This window comes from Micropterus salmoides, unplaced genomic scaffold (assembly GCF_014851395.1).
Source record: "Micropterus salmoides isolate LMB-PRFRI ecotype aquatic unplaced genomic scaffold, ASM1485139v1 Ms_hic_scaffold_5, whole genome shotgun sequence".
Taxonomy (NCBI): Eukaryota; Metazoa; Chordata; class Actinopteri; order Centrarchiformes; family Centrarchidae; genus Micropterus; species Micropterus salmoides.
Window position 1 is genome coordinate 7,759,047 of NW_024044237.1, and position 19,735 is coordinate 7,778,781.

At 41.5% G+C, this 19,735-nt stretch overlaps 1 protein-coding gene across 3 annotated transcripts; it reads left to right on the forward strand.

Annotated features, from left to right (window-relative positions):
* Positions 1-7,000: 7,000 nt before the first annotated feature.
* On the forward strand, positions 7,001-18,015 carry tmem129 (transmembrane protein 129, E3 ubiquitin protein ligase). 3 transcript variants are annotated; one of them, XM_038698609.1, is made up of 7 exons: positions 7,001-7,354; positions 9,860-9,918; positions 10,571-10,828; positions 16,953-17,113; positions 17,201-17,360; positions 17,449-17,521; positions 17,613-18,015. In XM_038698609.1, exons 1-7 carry the CDS (start codon positions 7,141-7,143, stop codon positions 17,804-17,806), a joined length of 1,119 nt encoding a protein of 372 aa, XP_038554537.1. In that variant the 5' UTR covers positions 7,001-7,140; the 3' UTR covers positions 17,807-18,015. The 3 variants fall into 3 exon arrangements, with proteins under 3 accessions (XP_038554537.1, XP_038554538.1, XP_038554539.1); XM_038698610.1 differs by having other exon boundaries at positions 7,008-7,354; positions 17,628-18,015; XM_038698611.1 differs by lacking the exon at positions 7,001-7,354 and adding an exon at positions 7,379-7,398.
* Positions 18,016-19,735: the final 1,720 nt, after the last annotated feature.

The window sequence follows — 19,735 nt, forward strand, 5'->3', positions numbered from 1 at the left end:
TGTCATCAGACTACATGCTGTACAGTATTTGTGGACAGATTTTGTCCCAGGATTTCTTATGCATTTCTTCTTCTTCGTTGCATGATTTAGAATAATAAGGTGAGAAATGGGTCTATTCTGAGTTCATCCTGCACTGCAGCAGCTAATAAAGTCCATTTAATCCCAAAAACGCTTTTCTTTTAGGCAGGCTGGAGCAGAAAACAACTCACCTTTCTCAAGTTGTACAGTAATGTCACATGTGTATGAAGGTGGATCAAACAAGCTAATCTTAAATGTCAAAGTAGAGAGGAGCCTAGTAGGCCTATTTATTTTCATTCATTACACAATATGAATAAGCTATGCAGACAGTTGTAAAGAAAGAACATCTTTTTCTTCTGTTCTCTACTTGTTATAGTTACACAGTATTAGGGGTGTGGGCTGTATTAAAAGTATCCACTGTTCTCCCATGCTCTAACACACAGTAACGATGAAATGTGTGCTGTTCTCACATTCTTCCTCTGTATGTACACATAAACAACAAGGCAGGGAAATATAAAAGGAATTTATTTTATTGTTTGGGTACATTATTGTTCAGTGTACATGCTCACATCTGAAACAAACTTTACGTGCTTGATAACTCTCCCACCCCGCAGACATCTACACGTCAATACCGATTTATATTCATAGCGGCAAGTGCTATGTAGCTCCACATAGGGGACACAGGAAGTGACATATAGCACATTCATGCGGCGTCGGAACCGCGTAGGAAATTCACAGCCGCACCGGCAGAGCTCCAGAATGTGCAACTCGGCCGGCTCACGCGCGGACGCGCTTACAAGTGCGAGGGCCCGCCCAACGCTGCTTGCAGCTTTAATTAGGCCCGAGCACGACCGTGTGAGGTCCCTATTGAATTTGCTCGGATTATATATTTTTTTTTTTTTTTTTTTTTTTTTTTTTTTTTTTTTTCTGCAAAGTAGGCCAACTGACATGGCCTAAACATTCTCGAAAACTCACCAAAATTTGCAAACATGTCAGAACCGGTGAAAAATTTCGTATTCTACAAGTTTCGCACATGGGCGTGCAAAATGACTCGCTAGCGCCACCTAGAAAATTGGAAAAATTAGCCCCTCGTTCACGTTCAACCTACATGTACGAAATTTTCTGGGGACATGTATCATATCAAGACGCACAAAAAAGCCTCAAGAACCCATAGCCTAAAGTCAACAGGAAGTCGGCCATTTTGAATTTTACGGCCATTTTTGGATGATTTACACACTTCGTACTTTAACGAACTCCTCCTAGGGATTTAGTCGGATCGACGTCAAATTTCTGCTGTGCCTTCTAAAGGCATTGACGATGAAAAGTTGTGCTATTTGCGCGTTTTCGTCAATGGGCGTGTCCGTGGCGTCGATGATTCGCATGAAACAGGAAGTTGTTGTAACTTCAGTGTACATGCTCACATCTGGACCAAACTGTACATCTAGGATGAGAGTCCCGCCCTGAACACATGTACATGCCGACATTCACCCACAGTCATAGCGCCACCTGCTGGCAACAGAAAGTGACCTTTAACGAAGCAGCCCCCGCCGCACGTTTCACCTACGTGCACGAATTTTCTGTGGTACGTGTATCTTGTCCAGACGCACAAAAAAGTCTCTTGGAGCCATAGCCTAAACCCAACAGGAAGTCGGCCATTTTGAATTTTACGTCAAATTTTGGATGATTTACACACTTCGTACTTTAACGAACTCCTCCTAGGGATTTAGTCCGACCGACCTCAAATTTCTGCTGTGCCTTCTAAAGGCATTGAAGATGAAAAGTTGTGCTATTTGCAAGTTTTCGTCAATGGGCGTGTCCGTGGCGTGGCGTCAAAGATCAACTCTTCGCCATGACACGGAAGTTGTCGTAACTTCAGTGTACATGCTCACATCTGGACCAAACTGTACATGTAGGATGAGAGTCCCGCCCTGAACACATGTACATGCTGACATTCACCCACAGTCATAGCGCCACCTGCTGGCAACAGGAAGTGACTTTTAACGAAGCAGCCCCCGCCGCACGTTTCACCTACGTGCACGAATTTTCTGTGGTACGTGTATCTTGTCCAGACGCACAAAAAAGCCTTTGGAGCGATGCCCTAAAATCAACAGGAAGTCGGCCATTTTGAATTTTACGTCAAATTTTGGATGATTTACACACTTCGTACTTTAACGAACTCCTCCTAGGGATTTAGTCCGACCGACTTCAAATTTGTGCTGTGCCTTCTAAAGGCATTGAAGATGAAAAGTTGTGCTATTTGCGAGTTTTCGTCAATGGGTGTGTCCGTGGCGTGGCGTCAAGATCAAGTCTTCGCCATGACACAGGAAGTTGTTGTAACTTCAGTGTACATGCTCACATCTGAACCAAACTTTACGTGCTTGATAACTCTCCCACCCCGCTATGGAGGACCGATCCTGACACAGTCAGAAATAAATACAGAAATAAATAAATGCTCAATAAATAAATAAGCTCCAATTAAATACACAAAAAAATAAGTAAATAAATAAATGTAGGTAGTAATTAAATTATACAAGGAGACATAAATGTATATATTTTAATTAGTGCCTTTACTTATTCACCTTTGTTATAATTACCTTATTTTTTATTCAACTTTTTATTTATTACTAATTTTTTAATATATTTATTTATGTGTGTGTTTTAATATTTTTGTCTGTTTTATTCTTCCTTTGTATTTTTTACCTTATTTATTTTCACCCATGGTATTTATTTCTGCCTGTCTTTTTAAATTTTTGTATGCATTTCTGCCTCATTATGCAAATGAGGAGGGGCTGTGTCTCAAGGGGTCATCTTCTCTGCTATTGGTGGACCAGTCAGACAGGAGAGCTCCTACTCTGCCTGCAGACATCAACGATCTTGCCCCTCACACAGTCAGATGGCTTCCTTCAGTGCGCTGAGGTGTTTAACAACTCTGAAGACACTACCAGCAATGTCTTCCTTCTCTTTTCACGTAGACGCTCCGACAGACAGTGCTTTCAGTTTGCTGCATGCATGGACACAGAACTGCGGTATAGGGAGAAGCACACGGTCAGCTGGCTGCAGCTAAATCTGGAGTGCACTCGTATTCAATTCTGTATGGTAAATTCAGTTTTAACGGAGCAGAGCGAGCTGACAGGCAGAGTTAGAGACTTTTTCTGTCCGTTTCTCTCTTTACAAAGACGCATGTCAGAGTCTTCTCTGAAGAGGGCATGAAGTCTCAGTAGTACCCGATGCGAGCACCACATACAACACAATTTATCAAATTACACAACGGATATACAGTATGAAAATAAGACCGATTGGATTATACTCACAGGAAGTATAAAACCTGTTACATGCGTAACACAGTAATGTCAGGGAAATTACTTTACTTAGATTTAAGTACTGCAGTTGTACATTTGAAATACCTTCCTAACTTTGTGATAGGAAGCCTTCTTGAGGTGGTATAAAACATTTCTTCTTATATTCTGATTTGAGTTGTGGCCAAAGTCTGCCCAAGTCAGCTATAACACAAGTCTGTCATTAGACTACATGCTGTACAGTATTTGTGGACAGATTTTGTCCCAGGATTTCTTATGCATTTCTTCTTCTTTTGCATGATTTAGAATAATAAGGTGAGAAATGGGTCTATTCTGAGTTCATCCTGCACTGCAGGCTAATAAAGTCCATTTAATCCCAAAACGCTTTTCTTTTAGGCAGGCTGGAGCAGAAAACAACTCACCTTTCTCAAGTTGTACAGTAATGTCACATGTGTATGAAGGTGGATCAAACAGCTAATCTTAAATGTCAAAGTAGAGAGGAGCCTAGTAGGCCTATTTATTTTCATTCATTACACAATATGAATAAGCTATGCAGACAGTTGTAAAGAAAGAACATCTTTTTCTTCTGTTCTCTACTTGTTATAGTTACACAGTATTAGGGGTGTGGGCTGTATTAAAAGTATCCACTGTTCTCCCATGCTCTAACACACAGTAACGATGAAATGTGTGCTGTTCTCACATTCTTCCTCTGTATGTACACATAAACAACAAGGCAGGGAAATATAAAAGGAATTTATTTTATTGTTTGGGTACATTATTGTTCAGTGTACATGCTCACATCTGAAACAAACTTTACGTGCTTGATAACTCTCCCACCCCGCAGACATCTACACGTCAATACCATTTATATTCATAGCGGCAAGTGCTATGTAGCTCCACATAGGGGACACAGAAAGTGACATATAACACCATCATGCGGCGTCGGAACCGCGTAGCAAATTCACAGCCGCACCGGCAGAGCTCCAGAATATGCAACTCGGCCGGCTCACGCGCGGACGCGCTTACAAGTGCGAGGGCCCGCCCAACGCTGCTTGCAGCTTTAATTTTTTTTTTTTTTCTGCAAAGTAGGCTCAACTGACATGGCCTAAACATACTCGAAAACTCACCAAAATTTGCAAACATGTCAGAACCGGTGAAAAATTTCGTATTCTACAAGTTTCGCACATGGGCGTGGCAAAATGACTCGCTAGCGCCACCTAGAAAATTGGAAAAGATTAGCCCCTCGTTCACGTTCAACCTACATGTACGAAATTTTCTGGGGACATGTATCATATCAAGACGCACAAAAAAGCCTCAAGAACCCATAGCCTAAAGTCAACAGGAAGTCGGCCATTTTGAATTTTACGGCCATTTTTGGATGATTTACACACTTCGTACTTTAACGAACTCCTCCTAGGGATTTAGTCCGACCGACTTCAAATTTCTGCTGTGCCTTCTAAAGGCATTGAAGATGAAAAGTTGTGCTATTTGCGAGTTTTCGTCAATGGGTGTGTCCGTGGCGTGGCGTCAGAGATCAAGTCTTCGCCATGACACAGGAAGTTGTTGTAACTTCAGTGTACATGCTCACATCTTAACCAAACTTTACGTGCTTGATAACTCTCCCACCCCGCTATGGAGGACCGATCCTGACACAGTCAGAAATAAATACAGAAATAAATAAATGCTCAATAAATAAATAAGCATCCAATTAAATACACAAAAAATAAAGTAAATAAATAAATGTAGGTAGTAATTAAATTATACAAGGAGACATAAATGTATATATTTTAATAGTGCCTTTACTTATTCACCTTTGTTATAATTACCTTATTTGTTTATTCAACTTTATTTATTACTAATTTTTTTAATGTATTTATTTATGTGTGTGTTTTAATATTTTTGTCTGTTTTATTCTTCCTTTGTATTTATTTACCTTATTTATTTTCACCCATGGTATTTATTTCTGCCTGTCTTTTTTAAATTTTGTATGCATTTCAGCCTAATATGCAAATGAGGAGGGGCTGTGTCTCAAGGGGTCATCTTCTCTGCTATTGGTGGACCAGTCAGACAGGAGAGCTCCTACTCTGCCTGCAGACATCAACGATCTTGCCCCTCACACAGTCAGATGGCTTCCTTCAGTGCGCTGAGGTGTTTAACAACTCTGAAGACAATACTACCAGCAATGTCTTCCTTCTCTTTTCACGTAGACGCTCCGACAGACAGTGCTTTCAGTTTGCTGCATGCATGGACACAGAACTGCGGTATAGGGAGAAGCACACGGTCAGCTGGCTGCCGCTAAATCTGGAGTGCACTCGTATTCAACTCTGTATGGTAAATTCAGTTTTAACGGAGCAGAGCGAGCTGACAGGCAGAGTTAGAGACTTTTTCTGTCCGTTTCTCTCTTTACAAAGACGCATGTTGCAGTCAGAGTCTTCTCTGAAGAGGGCAATGAAGTCTCAGTAGTACCCGATGCGAGCACCACATACAACACAATTTATCAAATTACATAACGGATATACAGTATGAAAATAAGATTGATTGGATGATACTCACAGGAAGTATAAAACCTGTTACATGCGTAACACAGTAATGTCAGGGAAATTACTTTACTTAGATTTAAGTACTGCAGTTGTACATTTGAAATACCTTCCTACCTTTCTGATAGGAAGCCTTCTTGAGGTGGTATAAAACATTTCTTCTTATATTCTGACTTGAGTTGTGGACAACTATGACCACATGAATTAAAAAAGTTAAACATTTCACTGCCCAAGTCAGCTATAACACAAGTCTTGTTCATTAGACTACATGCTGTACAGTATTTGTGGACAGATTTTGTCCCAGGATTTATTATGCATTTCTTCTTCTTCGTTGCATGATTTAGAATAATAAGGTGAGAAATGGGTCTGTTCTGAGTTCATCCTGCACTGCAGCAGCTAATAAAGTCCATTTAATCCCAAAAACGCTTTTCTTTTAGGCAGGCTGGAGCAGAAAACAACTCACCTTTCTCAAGTTGTACAGTAATGTCTCATGTGTATGAAGGTGGATCAAACAAGCTAATCTTAAATTTCAAAGTAGAGAGGAGCCTAGTAGGCCTATTTATTTTCATTCATTACACAATATGAATAAGCTATGCAGACAGTTGTAAAGAAAGAACATCTTTTTATTCTGTTCTCTACTTGTTATAGTTACACAGTATTAGGGGTGTGGGCTGTATTAAAAGTATCCACTGTTCTCCCATGCTCTAACACACAGTAACGATGAAATGTGTGCTGTTCTCTCATTCTTCCTCTGTATGTACACATAAACAACAAGGCAGGGAAATATAAAAGGAATTTATTTTATTGTTTGTGTACATTATTGTTCAGTGTACATGGTCACATCTGAAACAAACTTTACGTGCTTGATAACTCTCCCACCCCGCAGACATCTACACGTCAATACTGATTTATATTCATAGCGGCAAGTGCTATGTAGCTCCACATAGGGGACACAGGAAGTGACATATAACACCTTCATGCGGCGTCGGAACCGCGTAGGAAATTCACAGCCGCACCGGCAGAGCTCCAGAATATGCAACTCGGCCGGTTCACGCGCGGACGCGCTACAAGTGCGAGGGCCCGCCCAACGCTGCCTGCAGCTTTAATTATCTCTTCAGCTTCAATAGGGACCTCGCACGGTTCGTTCTCGGGCCCTAAAAATGAACGGATTATAAGACCTTCCTCCACTCTGCTTTCAGTGCAGCAGATGGCAGCACGCACCTTAGTAGAAGAAGAAACTTATGAGGAAGTAGGGAAGACGGTCCCACGGTAGTGACGTCAGTGAACCTATGTCAAATATGGAGAGCCCGGAGTTAACTTTTACTTTGGCTTACATGGTGTTTTGCCTCTGTTTTGTGTTTACGCCCAACGAGTTCCGTTCGGCCGGTTTAACAATCCAGAATCTGTTCTCATCCTGGCTGGGAAGTGAGTTTGTGGGCTTCACCCAGTACCACGTCAGGAGGACCAGCATTACCGTCCTGGTCCACTCCGCACTGCCTTTAGGTAAACGCTAACATCCTAACAGATAAGGACAGGGATATAACTAAGTAAGTACTTGTCATAAATATTACCAGGCGAACTGAAACATGATGGGTGCGTTAGCTAACGTTAGCGCACACCGCAGTAAGTTAGCTGTGTTGGATTATATTGCATGCACGTCATTTGTCGTAAATTTTAGCGAAGTAAAACACCTTCTGCTAGCTTCATGTGTAAACAGAGCTCTTGTCAGATGAGCAACACACACAATGAGCGTTTACATGTTTGGAAACACCCTCACACTGAAGCCAAGAGTCACTGTTACCTTTCATACAGCGTTTCACAGCCAAAGCACAGACAACATAACAACACGATCGTCCTGCCGGTGTGACAGTCTAAGTGGTGGCTAGATTAACTGGATATAGTCCCAGATCTATCGCAGGCGTGGCTTCGGAATCCATTGACTTCTAACCAGGAAATATGTTCCGATAACTCTTTGTTCATCTACGTAATGTAGACCACCTGAAATCCACCAAGCTCTCTTCTGAGTTAAGGTGATCAGATTTTTTTAATGAAAACAGTGGACATTTTTAGTTTGTCATTAAAAAATATAATGTTATTATTTATGAAAGAAAAATGGGCACAATTTTGGTTTTATAATCTGTCAAATATAACTCTTCTGAATGTAATCAATCATCATTTTGAGGCAGAAACTAGCTTTCAGTCACAGCTGACTCCACGCTGTGTTCAGGCGGAGTGTATTCTAAATATCCAGACTGTTTCATTTACAGGCTGTATGACAAACTGTTCTCACATCACCTCGACTTCAGATAAATAACGATACATGATACAAATGTTGACTGGCAAGACAGTGGAATATAAATGTGATCAATGGTAGGAAGCATGGAAGTTTCTATTGGGTCAATTGTGGTGTCACTCAAAAGGTCAACATGTAGATGTGATTTTTGTTTACATGCTAGCTATAGTTAGGCTAATATAAAGCAGTTTGTGTGTATTTATTGATATAATAATGCGTTTTGGACTAAATATTTTACTGGGTTGGATCGTCTGGACCTTTGCCAACGTAACAAGGCTATTTTTGTCAGAATGTAATCCACCAGTGGACTGCGGCTTCACAGAAAAGTCAAAAAGTCAATTTTGATAACAGATAATGCTTGAAGTGGGCCACCGATACCAGTAAGTTACTTCTACATTTTACTCTTTGGTGTCCTGGGACTTTTCTTCCGTATCGGTGAGCTCTTTGTGGCGCTCATCTGTCCCCATTCTCACCTGTCTGCTGATCTCTGTCGGCGGGGACAGAGCAGGTAGAAGCTTGGTGCCTTATGCAGCTGTGAGCTCCCATGTGAGTGGAGAGTACCAGCGGGGCTGGGCAATTAAACAATAATGATAATTAACAAGATATAATTTTACTCAATAACAATATAACAAATCTTGTGATTTAATTCATTTGAATCACAAACAAATCAGAGACTGGAAAAAATTTCCTTAATCATTATTGTTTTGAATGTTTTACCTCAGATTTGTTAAGTGATCCCAGTGTTTTCCACAGAATGACAGTGCAACTGTGGCACCAGCTATAAGTGCTAACCTCGACAACCCAGCTGTATTCTAACGTTAACTTAGCTCTTCTTATTAGCTAGGCTCCTTACATGCTTGCTAATAACTTATTTTAAGCTGGGTGTCTGACAGCATTGTGTTGGACAGATTTGTGCAGTGGTGTTCATGAGGGAGAGAGGGAGAGGGACGAGTGAGAGGATGTGCTGCGCGAATGCGCTAAGGCGCTCTGCAATCAAATACGATTTTAAATAGGCCTAGGAAAAAAAAGGAAAAAAAAAATCAATAAGTGGCAGTCAGCGTTGATATTGTGGCGGGCACTGGATCCACTGTTTGGCATCAAGTGTTTGTTTAAAACCACAGTTAACCATCCGGTTTCTTCAACTTTAACTCAGGAGCAAAAATCTGCCTTTAAACCTGAAATAAATAATGATTTGGCATTTATCCTGAGAATAATCAATATTGAATAATACAAAATGTTTTATGGTGATAAAATCTCTGGCCATATTGCCCAGCCCTAAGTACCAGCACCTATATTTTCCACTTCAAGCACTGATTATATGTGGTGGCAGAAGATTTCAGCAGAATGCAGGAAATTAATTATTTAATGCTCAAAATCTTCTGGGGGAGGACCCCCAGACATCCCTGTCATATATTTCCACATTGAACAATTTCACAAAACAGTGTACAGTTATCTACTTGTCTTGTTCTTGTGAACCCAGTATCGTGTTTCCTCATGTTTCGTGAGCTAAGTGTATGTCACACCCCTAATCTGAGCCCCTATGTCCCCGTCAGTTTTCAACACAAAGTTACTCTCTTGCCTCCTACCCTCCATCTTTGTCAGAAACCCCGAACACATTTCAGGCAAAGGAAAATTTCTTGTTTTAAGCCCTGTTGATGCCTTTGTTCATAGTATGTGCGTTCTTCTTATGTCTATGCTGTTGTTCATATCTACAGGTTACTACATGGGGATGTGTATCGCTGCTCCAGAAAAAAACCTGGGATACATTCACCAGGTCAGCTTGTCTCTCTATATGTGCAGATTAATCAACACACACTCTGATGAGACACAGGGCAACTTTTTTAGCTTAGCAGTGTTGCTGGGCAGTCTTGCTGGCGCCAAGTCTGACTTTGTTTTCAATGGATAACGGCAGGGCGGGTGGTGGGGGAAGGGGATTACGGTAATAATCTTTACTCATTGATGGAAACATTGCCCAGCACCATTGCTCTAAAAGTTGCTCCGTGTATCATCGGCTTTACTGTTTAATTTCCCATAATCCACAGTAGGTTACATCCTAGATTTAGGCAGGTGAAGGAGGTGGGGTTCACAAAAAGGTTCTTTTAGCTCTGTGTTTTGAAGTGCACCAGTGACCGGCCTGAGCCACACAGAAACCTGTTTTATTTTGTTAATCACATTTCATATAATGCTAAAACACAGTAAAACTCTCAATAATCATTATAATTATTTTTAGTTTTTTGATATTATTTTGTGCCGATATCTTTATCTGCCAAATTGAATGTCATTGCGTCCAAACAAAAGTTAGAGACTTGTGATACAATGTTCTATGACATGTTTGTCTCCTGGTGATGTCTGGAGCATCTCAGATGTTCTCCACACTTCGTTTTCAGTAGTAGTTTCAGCTGCGTTGTCCTGTTGTGTTGGACCAGGTGAGTGACAGCTGGAGAGTATTTCTCCTCCTGTCGCTCTGCCTCCAGTTGGCCAGCTGGACACTCGTCATCTACTGGTCCCGCTTCCGCTGGCATAACCATCCAATCAGCCGAACCCTGCAGGCGCACGCACAGCCTCCTCACTCCAACTGGGGCTCTTTGGCAACTAGCATCAACAATGAGTTCAGACGCATAGATAAGTTTGCTACAGGGGCCCCTGGAGCCAGAGTTATTGTGACAGACACCTGGGTGTTAAAGGTGAGTAAAAAAATCCTCTCTGCTGTGTTCACATTGTAATGGTGTCTCTAAACTACAGCCTGCCGGTGGAGTATAAGTGGTGTATAAAGACCTTACATAATGAACAGTAATGTTTTTATTACCTTAGAATGAACCATTTCTATCTACATACAATGCAGGTCCTCTTATGTGGACATTGCCATGTTGCACCGCCATGTTTCTACAAACGGCTCTACAGAGCGCATTTCCTACGTTAAATACAGAAGAAGAGTGGTTTATTAGAAGTAAGAAGAGAGAAATAACACAAGAACTGACAGGTGGTGTCGTCCACCGTAGCTTCTCCTGCATTCTTGGAAAGGGAGGGTGAGCAGTGACTGATGGTGCATTCATGTGGTGTCGGAATGATCAGAATCTTTTTTTCCTCCTTAAATCTTAATTGCAAAAAGACAAATAAAGTAAAAATGCAGTGTTTCCCCTTGGATGGAGTTGTAGCAGCGGAGGTGAAGCGAAAAAAAATTGTGTGCCCAGCTGTATGTCTAAATATGAACTGCTGTTGTGTCCATGAGCATGTAATACACATTAGAATAGCTTACAATTCCAGTGTTTTCCCATAGTCTTAGATGCACATATTTGGTGTTGGTGGTGGGAGGGGCAGTTGGGGGTCCTTCCCCCAAGAAAACTTTACTTGACAAATATGCAATTTCACATCATCATTATTTTTACCATATCTGTGGTGAACAAATAGAAAAGCCATAGCAGATAATGAATAAACAACCAGCAACAAGCTAAGGACTAAACTTACTGAAGAATTTATCTGGGGGGGACTAGCAACCATTTGATTTTGGACATTTTTTAGTTTTAGTTTTCATGCTTTCTCCACAGTGACATTCATGGCACAGCATCCAAGCCTTTTTGGGCCTCCCCTTCTAATCCTAACTGCAGGGAAAGCCTGCTAATATGACCTCCGAATCATTATAGATAGGACTTTTCTTGTTGCCTTTTGTGCCTCAATTTACAGCTTTTGCATTTATCTGTATAAATTAATATGAAAAATAGGCAACATAAGAACCACTTCCCTTAAATACCAACCATTTCATTTGCACAATAAAATCCAAAAGAAACGTCTCCTCGTTCGCTTAAAAGAGACTAGTTTGCATCCCTAACTTGCTTTACTAACCTCAGCTCCTCCACAGTCACCACTGTCCTTTCTTTTCCTAACAACCAGTCTAAAAACTGAAAAAGATTTCATGTGGACATGTGTACATGACAGAGCTGTAGGCTTAGTCTAAGCTTGCAACTAATGTTCTCAACACTGGACAAGTAGGCAGTAATGAAACGCAGCTAGTAGCTGGCATACTTCCCATAAATGTAGCTAATGTGAAGTTACATAGACGCCAAAAGATGTCTGGTAATTTCAGTTTTCCTGCTCAGCTGTGCTATCTGAAGGGGAGGGGAGATGTTTGCTAGTGCTAACCAGCTTCACTTTTCCAGCTGGTTGGGAAACAAGAGACTGACTTTCTTTGGTCTTGAGAAGCAGACACACTAACCGACACATTCACTGTCACTTTCTGCCGCTCGGACAATCAAACACTCGCTAGCAGCGTAACTCCTGTAACAGTTCGGTCGCTAGTCAAGCGTTTAGTGTTACCGTGCTTGCACACCACACAGCCGTTCCTAAATACATGTAGAGGAAACACTGACATTGGACATAAAGAAGTACACAGAACTTTGATTCGTGCAAAATCACGTATTGCATAGGCCTATACATATTTTGCAAACATATAATTTGTAATATGATTTTAATGGTGAGTTTGCTGTCCATGTAGGGTGAACTAGATGTCTGCGTGTTGTTTATATTCTCTGACAATGCTAATCCAACACATCTTTGTAGTAGCGTCTGTGTTGATTCCACATTCTGACTTAAGAGCACATGAACACACACTGAACTCAGGGAAATGGGACCATCCGAGGATCACGTGAATGCACCGTTACTGTGCATTTAGACCAAACACGAATTTAATCCTCGCAATGCTTTCCTCGCGGGGGGGGTTATCACTGGACAAAAGTAAACATTTTGCGATAAACGAATCAAACTGATGCTGAAATAACTACAATATGATGCAGATTTGTTAAACATACGAATTCATGCTTTGTCAGGTCTGTCAGCAGGACAGTAGGACAACAACTTTGGTTTTCTGAATGGAGTTCAAACAGGGCTATGCTATGCTAACTTATTTGCAGTAAAGTACAATGATAACTGGAATTAAAGCTGCAAGCAGCGTTGGGCGGGCCCTCACACTTGTAGGGCGTCTGGGTGTGAGCCGGCTGCGTTGCATATTCTGGAGCTCTGCCGGTGCAGCTGTGAATTTGCTACGCGGTTCCGACGCCGCATGAAGGTGTTATATGTCACTTCCTGTATCCCCTTTGTGGCGCAACATAGCACTTGCCGCTATGAATATAAATTAATATTGGCGTGTAGATATGTTCAGGGCAGGACAGTTATCAAGCACGTAACGTTTGGTGCAGATGTGAGCATGTACACTGAAGTTACAACAACTTCCTGTGTCACAGCGAAGAGTTGATCTGTGACGCCACGCCACGGACACGCCCATTGACGAAAACTCACAGATAGCACAACTTTTCATCTTCAATGAAGGTACACCACAAATTTGAAATCAATCTGACTAATTCCTAGGAGGAGTTCGTTAAAGTACGAAGTGTGTAAATCATCCAAAATTTGACGTAAAATTCAAAATGGCCGACTTCCTGTTGGGTTTAGGCTATGGCTCCAAGATACTTTTTTGTGCGTCTGGACAAGATACACATACCACAGAAAATTTGTGCACATAGGTGAAACGTGCGGCGGGGGCTGCTTCGTTAAAGGTCACTTCCTGTTGCCAGCAGGTGGCGCTATGACTGTGGGTGAATGTCGGCATGTACATGTGTTCAGGGCGGGACTCTCATCCTACATGTACAGTTTGGTGCAGATGTGAGCATGTACACTGAAGTTACAACAACATGTTTGCAAATTTTGGTGAGTTTTCGAGTATGTTTAGGCCCTGTCAATGGAGCCTACTTTGCAGAGAAAAAAAAAATATAATCTTAGCAAATTCAATAGGGACCTCACACGGTCGTGCTCGGGCCCTAAAAAATATAATCTTCACAAATTCAATAGGGACCTCGTACGGTCGTGCTCGGGCCCTAATAAAGGCACATCATTTCTGAAGTCACCAGGTAGTTCAACTTCCTCACTTTCTTTTCTCCAAGAAATGTCCAGTTTTGCCCGTTTTTATTTAAATATAAAGTAGTAGTCCAACAGAGCTCTGGGTGCCAACCAACGCTAACAAACAGAGTGGAAACGGATGTGCACAGAAGCTAGCTGCCGAGAAGCTTCAGTTAAGATGAATCAACGTTGTAATGCCAAGAACTAAAGGCCATCCATCGTCAACCGCTTATACTGCGTACAGGGTCGCGGGGCCTCTGGAGCCAATCCCAGCCGACATCGGGCAAAAGGCGGGGTACACCCTGGACAGGTCAGGAGCTGAGTAAACGGCGTAGTTGTCAGAGCATAATCCAGTCTGACTATGGGTGTTTATTTGTCCAAAAGCTGCAGCCCTTCTCTTCTCCCCCAAGTTTAGCAGCTCTCCGCTGGCCATCGGCATTATAATCCCCCACTCTGCCTGGCCCTCTCCACACGAGTTGTACACGAAATGACACTACTACTTTACATTGAAATGACACTTTGCTACAATGTAAAGTCACTACTTTACATTGTAGAAAAGTGTCATTTCTTCAGTGTTGTCACATGAAAAGATAGAATCAAATATTTACAAAAATGTGAGGGGTGTACTCACTTTTGTGAGATACTGTATTTAGGAAAAGAGAGAGAAATATAGATATAAGGTTCTTTCACACTGCCTTATTCTCCAGGATTATTACACCAATATGCCGGTTAGCTGAGCTGTTTGAAAGGTACCGAGGTGGAAAGGAGGGTCAAGTTTGATCCGCCACCAAACCAGGAATGTTGGTTGTAACAGAGCTGGAACGATGTCTGCATGCCGAAGGTGTGCCGTTTCAGTGCTGTTGTGTTGTCAGTCAGTTTTGTTTTTCATGTTCTAACCCGGAAAGCTGGATCGCTGTGTGAAAGCACAGACGGTTGCTGGATTATACTGCAATATTTTGTTCAGTATGAATGAACAAATGTGGCGTATTGGCACACATTCTTTCCGTTTATTGTGGGATCTCTGTGTGAAAGCGGCTATAGTTTCATCACATGAACACAAATGAACTTAAACATATGCAAATGTTGCCCTGTCAGCTGCATGTGTAAATAAGCATCTGCCACCTGTGACACATGTTTAGCTATCTATATGTAATCCCTTGTTGACACCATTAGAGCTGATCAAAACAAGGCTACGGTGTACCTTACTATCACATCGGGCTACTCTATTAAAAGTGTGTTAAACAGCGTCCTGGGTTCTTAGCTGTTGATGGCGAGCTGGCTAAATATTCCCTATTTACTAATATTTGTTACAGTGACTTCAGGCAGGATAAGTAGGTATAGACAACAGATAAACAATGTGTGTAAGAACAATAATAGCGTGGTGCCTCCACAGCTCACCTTAAGAACTGTACTGAAGTTCTCCAGAATAATGGTAAGTATTTATTCTCAAGTCAAATATGAACAACAACAATATATAGTATGAAAAAAAGAAAAAACATTTATTTTTACTCTCCTGGTACGCTCAAAACCAAGGGTTTCCTTTTAAAATACCAAAGTTTTGTATCAAACTCAAACAACTAAAGTTCAAAGTTTAAACCTTACAATGAACCCTTAATTAATTGACACATAGCCAAAGGATACTTTATCAAACCACTCTGGTACTCTTCAAAATAACACTTCCCTGTTTTATTTCTCTTAAGATGGAATAAAAAAAAAAAAATTAAACCATGTGTTTGAACTGAATGAAAATAAATGTAACCTGTACAGGTATCAATACCAAAAGGTACCACTTCAATATATATAAGTTCAGGTCATGTTTAGCTTCTTCCATTTTCTAATGATTGCTCCAACAGTGGTCCTTTTTTCACCAAGCTGCTTGGCAATTTCCCCGTAGCCCTTTCCAGCCTTGTGGAGGTGTACAATTTTGTCTCTAGTGTCTTTGGACAGCTCTTTGGTCTTGGCCATGTTAGTAGTTGGATTCTTACTGATTGTATGGGCTGGACAGGTGTCTTTATGCAGCTAACGACCTCAAACAGGTGCATCTAATTTAGGATAATAAATGGAGTGGAGGTGGACATTTTGAAGGCAGACTAACAGGTCTTTGAGAGTCAGAATTCTAGCTGATAGACAGGTGTTCAAATACTTATTTGCAGCTGTATCATACAAATAAACAGTTAAAAAAATCATACATTGTGATTTCTGGATTTATTTTTTTTTGATTATGTCTCTCACAGTGGACATGCACCTACGATGACAATTTCAGACCCCTCCATGATTTCTAAGTGGGAGAACTTGCAAAATAGCAGGGTGTTCAAATACTTATTTTCCTCACTGTAAATTAACTGCAAGGTAATAGTTGTGCTGATACATGTGTACTTAAGTCTACAAATATTAATTCTCTCCGAATTCAACTGAAAGTTTTACCGCACATCGATACACAGCCGCTTCTCTCTCGCACGTGCGTCTTCTCTCGTTACTTCTCTTCGGACTTCAGATCTTTTTTCTCCCTCCCCTTCAAGTGATCTCTAATTGGCTCAGTTTACATCAGTCAAAACAAACTAAAATCACATTGTATAAGTTATCATGACACTGGAATTCACAAAGAGCAAAGCATAATGGAAGGTGTAGTTTTTCCCATTAAGATCTCACATGCAAAGAAACTGCCACACATATATATCGGGCATCATGCTACATTTTAAATGATCGAATGTTACAGTGATACAAATCAGCTGTGAACTCAAAGGCACACACACAGCGAGGAGCAGACCAGTATGAGCCTCAATGCAAGTCCGCCCAATTTAGACTCCTCTTCATCAGAGTGGTTGGGTCCCGTTTACTGTGTTTTCATTCTGAATGAATTCTAAATCAGCCAAAAACCCCTCTTTACATTCATCCACATGTGTTACCCTCTTCTGTCTCTAGGTGACAACCTATCACGTCTACATGGCCTTACAGAGTGAATGTCATGTGACAGTGACAGAGTCTAGACAGCACCAGCTGAGTCCAGACTCTGCCTCCCCCACACAAATCTTGACCCTGAGAGTGGACAGCGTCAACCCTGCTGTCAGACACTTTGATATCAGGTACGTGTTTGTGTTGGCTTGAGCTGTCAGGACAAAACACCGAATACCATGTCCCAGAAAGCTAAGTTACTTTTCCACTGTTTCCAGGCTCAACTCTACGGAGTATGCAGAGTTCAGGGGGAAGCTACACGCTCCCATCAGAAACTCTGCCAATGTAGTGATCCAGCAAACGATCAGTGAACTCTTCCTGGAAACATTCAGAGCTCAGGTGGACCTCAATCAGCGGTACACACTCCCCAATGGACAGGTATGCTACTGTTTGTGTGTTTATGCAACAGGCGTGTTGGAAAGCTCATGCACAATGAATCTGAAGAATGTTCTCTGTCCAAACACAGGAGATAGAGCCTTGCATCGGCTGTATGCAGGTTCCAGCAAGCATCAAGCTGGTTAGACTCTGCCATGTAGAAGGTAAGAGTGTGTGTGTGTGTGTGTGTGTGTGTGTGTGTGTGTGTGTGTGTGTGTGTGTGTGTTAACGTCACTGTGCCTCTGATTCTGTGAGTGCTGTGTGTTGTAGGAGCTGATAATGAGTGCCAGCAGTGTTTCTGCAGACCCATGTGGTGTCTGTCCTGTCTGGGTCGATGGTTCGCCAGCCGCCAAGACCAGCAAAGACCTGAGACCTGGTTGTCCAGCAGAGTACCTTGCCCCACCTGTAGAGCCAAATTCTGTATACTGGACATCTGTGTGGTCCGCTGACATGACCGACATACAGACCCAACTGACTTTTTCTTTTGGAAATAATGTGGACGTTTGTTTTTAAGCAAGATTCAGCAACAAACCTCTGGAGGAGAAGGAGTGGACAGTACATTGGTCTAAGTTATGCACCTGCCCATTCTGTGCTTTCAGCAGGGTGTTACAATTTAGGGGAATTTGATTAAACACTCTGAAAAACATTGGCTTTTACCTCAACAAGTGGTATGATCAGTGGGGAATGTTTGTTTGTTTCACCCACAGTGAGATATGAGTGATGATGCGTTTCCCTGATCTCTGTGCAGTCAGTAAGGAGACGTTCAGAATGTGTTTAAGTCAGCATGAAGACTGAATGCAGGAGAGAATCAAAGGGAAACAAATGCCTTTCATCAATTGTATGGCCGGGGCATGTACCGCTGTACACTGTGTGCAAAATTATTAGGCAAGTTGTATTTTTGAGGATTAATTTTATTATTGAACAAATACCGTGCTCTCAGTAAATCCAAAATGTTAATAAACCCTCAATCCTGAATATTTAAGAAAACAAAAGTGAGGTTTTGGCTTTCTTAGGAGAATATATGTGTGCACAATTATTAGGCAACTCTTGGTGTGCAGAAGTATTATGCAGCAAAATGAAAATTTTCCCATCTCACTTTTTTTTTAAATACAAACAACTCAGTTTACAAATAAACATTTCTGACATTTAAAAAATAAGATCAGTGACCAATATAGCCACCCTTCTTTTCAATAACAGTTATAAGCCTTCCATTCATGTAGTCTGTCAGTTTCTTGATCTGTTGATGATCAACTTTTTGTGCAGCAGCCACCACAGCCTCCCATACACTGTTCAGAGAGGTGTACTGTTTTCCTTCACCGTAAATCTCCCGTTTAAGAAGGGCCCACAAGTTCTCAATAGGGTTTAAATCAGGTGACGAAGGGGGCCATGTCATAATTCTTTCATCTTTAAGGCCTTTACTGGCTAGCCACGCAGTGGAGTACTTCGATGCATGCGATGGAGCATTGTCCTGCATAAAAATCATGGACTTCTTGAAAGATGTAGACTTTTTCCTGTACCACTGCTTGAAGAAAGTATCTTCTAAAAACTGGCAGTAGGTTTGGGAGTTAATTTTGAGTCCATCTTCAACCCGAAAAGGTCCAACTAGCTCATCTTTAATAATACCAGCCCATACCATTACCCCAAATCCACCTTGCTGTCGTCTGAGTCGAAGTGGAGCTCTGTGCTCATTACTGATCCAGCCACGGGCCCATCCATCTGGTCCGTCTAGAGTCACTCTCATCTCATCAGTCCATAAAACTTCTGAAAAATCTGTCTTCAGATATTTCCTGGCCCAGTCTTGACGTTTCAACTTATGTTTCTTGTTCAGTGGTGGTCGGATTTCAGCCTTCCTTACCTTGGCCATGTCTCTGAGCACTGAACACCTTGTACTTCTGGGCGCTCCAGGTAGGTTGCAGTTCTGGAATATGACAGCACTGGAGGATAATGGGTTCCTGGTCGCTTCACGTTTGATTCTTCTCAAATCTTTGGAAGTTAATTTGCGTTTTTTTTTCTCAACACGTTTCTTGCGACTCTGTTGAGGTTTTGCTACAAAACGTTTGATGGTTCTGTGATCACGCCCCAATATCTTAGCAATTTCTAGAGTACTGCATCCCTCTGAAAGACTTTTTACAATTTTTGACTTTTCTGAGTCAGTTAAATCTCTTTTTTGGCCCATTTTGCCTGAGGAAAAGAAGCTGCCTAATAATTATGCACACCTGATATAGGGTATTTTTTCTCCTTAGGCCACACCCTCCCTCATTACACAAAAACACATCACCTGAAATGCTTAAATCCAATAAGCATTCAAGTTTATACAGCTTGGAGTTGGAAAAAATGCATAAAAATGATGATATGGTCAAAATACTCACTTGCCTAAT

Excerpts from the sequence above, each read along its gene's own strand:
- tmem129 (XM_038698609.1), top strand. The coding sequence starts at position 7,141 with ATGTCAAATATGGAGAGCCCGGAGTTAACTTTTACTTTGGCTTACATG. Across the intron at positions 7,355-9,859 it reads CCACTCCGCACTGCCTTTAG|GTTACTACATGGGGATGTGT; the intron begins GTAAACGCTAAC and ends TCATATCTACAG. Across the intron at positions 17,522-17,612 it reads TAGACTCTGCCATGTAGAAG|TGCTGTGTGTTGTAGGAGCT; the intron begins GTAAGAGTGTGT and ends TGATTCTGTGAG.